Source organism: Cebus imitator, unplaced genomic scaffold (genome assembly GCF_001604975.1).
Source record: "Cebus imitator isolate Cc_AM_T3 unplaced genomic scaffold, Cebus_imitator-1.0 Scaffold85, whole genome shotgun sequence".
NCBI classification, from domain to species: Eukaryota; Metazoa; Chordata; class Mammalia; order Primates; family Cebidae; genus Cebus; species Cebus imitator.
The window spans coordinates 7,368,747-7,370,201 of NW_016107400.1; the positions used below are offsets into that span (position 1 = coordinate 7,368,747).

At 43.4% G+C, this 1,455-nt stretch overlaps 1 protein-coding gene across 1 annotated transcript in view; it reads left to right on the forward strand.

Moving 5' to 3' along the window:
* SLC5A11 (solute carrier family 5 member 11) overlaps positions 1 to 1,455 on the forward strand; it is a 58,283-nt gene that overhangs the window by 10,591 nt on the left and 46,237 nt on the right. Inside the window, exon 3 of the mRNA XM_017534426.2 lies at positions 663 to 821. Within this exon, the coding sequence (XP_017389915.2) occupies positions 687 to 821 (135 nt within the window). The 5' untranslated portion in view covers positions 663 to 686. The remainder of the gene's footprint in view (positions 1 to 662; positions 822 to 1,455) is intronic.

A 1,455-nucleotide genomic window follows, 5' to 3' on the forward strand; every position in this document is an offset into this window, starting at 1 on the left:
AAAAAAAAAAAAAAAAAAGAAAAAGAAATAAAAGAAAAGTGATGGTGCCACTGCACTCCAGTCTGGACACCAAAGTGAGACCTTGTCTCAAAATAAATAAGGCTTGAGGGAGCCAGCTTGACCCATCCATCTACCATGTGAGGATACAGCTAGAAAGTACTATCTGTAAGGAACAAGCCCTCACTAGACACTGAATCTGCTGACAGCTTGATCTTGGACTTTCTCCAGAACTGTGAGCAATAAATTTATGTTATTTATAAATTACACCACCTAAGGTATTTTATTATAGCAGCAGGAATGGACTAACCCCTGCCTGTGAATGGTCTCAGGCCTGAGTCCCTACCTCCAGAATAACCTCCCTGCCCACCTTCTCGCTTCTCATCAAATAGTACAAGGCTGTACTATTTCAGTTGTTTATGCTTCTTTCCATTTTGCCAAGTGAGTGACAAAATTGCAGATTTGATGTGACTTCATTATGAATATTTGTTGAATGAATGAGTGGGTGGATGGATGGATGGATCTGTCTTCCCTAAAGATCTGTCTCCACCACACATTCCTCCACATGGGTCCTCTTTTATAAATGGCCCAGTGAGGTAGCTACAGAAAGGGTGAGAAGAGCAATGCGAGGCTCTGGCATCTGATTGGCATTTGCACTTCCTCAGGATCCAGAGGGCTCATTCAGGACCATGGAGAGCGGCACCAGCAGCCCTCAGCCTCCACAGTCAGATCCCCTGGATGCGTTTCCCCAGAAGGGCTTACAGGCTGGGGACATCGCGGTGCTGGTTCTGTACTTCCTCTTTGTCCTGGCTGTTGGACTATGGGTAAGCAAGGCCACTGGGGGATGGGGGATGAAGAGAGAAGGAATGTCTGTTCAGAGGTCCAGAGTTAACCTCATCCTTTCAGAGCTAAGATACTGAGAGCGGAAGAAAGTAACGCAAGGTTATAGAGTAATCAGAACTCTAAAATTTTAAACATGCATTGGGTGTGGACTATTGTCAGACACTGTGTTAAGCATTTTCACTTATGTTTCTCATGTAATTTTCACAGGCCCCATGAGAAAGATGCTATTTTGATACCCATTTTACAGATAAGAAAAGAAAAAGAGGCCCAAAGAATTTAAGATCCTCATCCTGTAAGTTAGGAGAGCTATCTACCTTACTTTGAAGCTCATGTTCTTTTTATTTTTTGAGATGGGATCTCTCTCTGTTGCCCAACCTACTAGAATGCAGTGGTGGTGATCATAGCCCACTGCAGCCTCGACTTCTTGGGCTCAAGTGATCTTCTTACCTCAGCCTCTCAGGTAGCTAATTTTCAAGTTTTTTTGTGGAAATGGGGTCTCAGTATGTTGCTCAGGTCTCAAATTCCTGGGCTCAAGCAATCCTCCCAGCTTAGCCTCCCAAAGTGCTGGGATTACAAGCAGCTCAACTTTTTTTTTTTTTTTTTAAAGAAAAATTT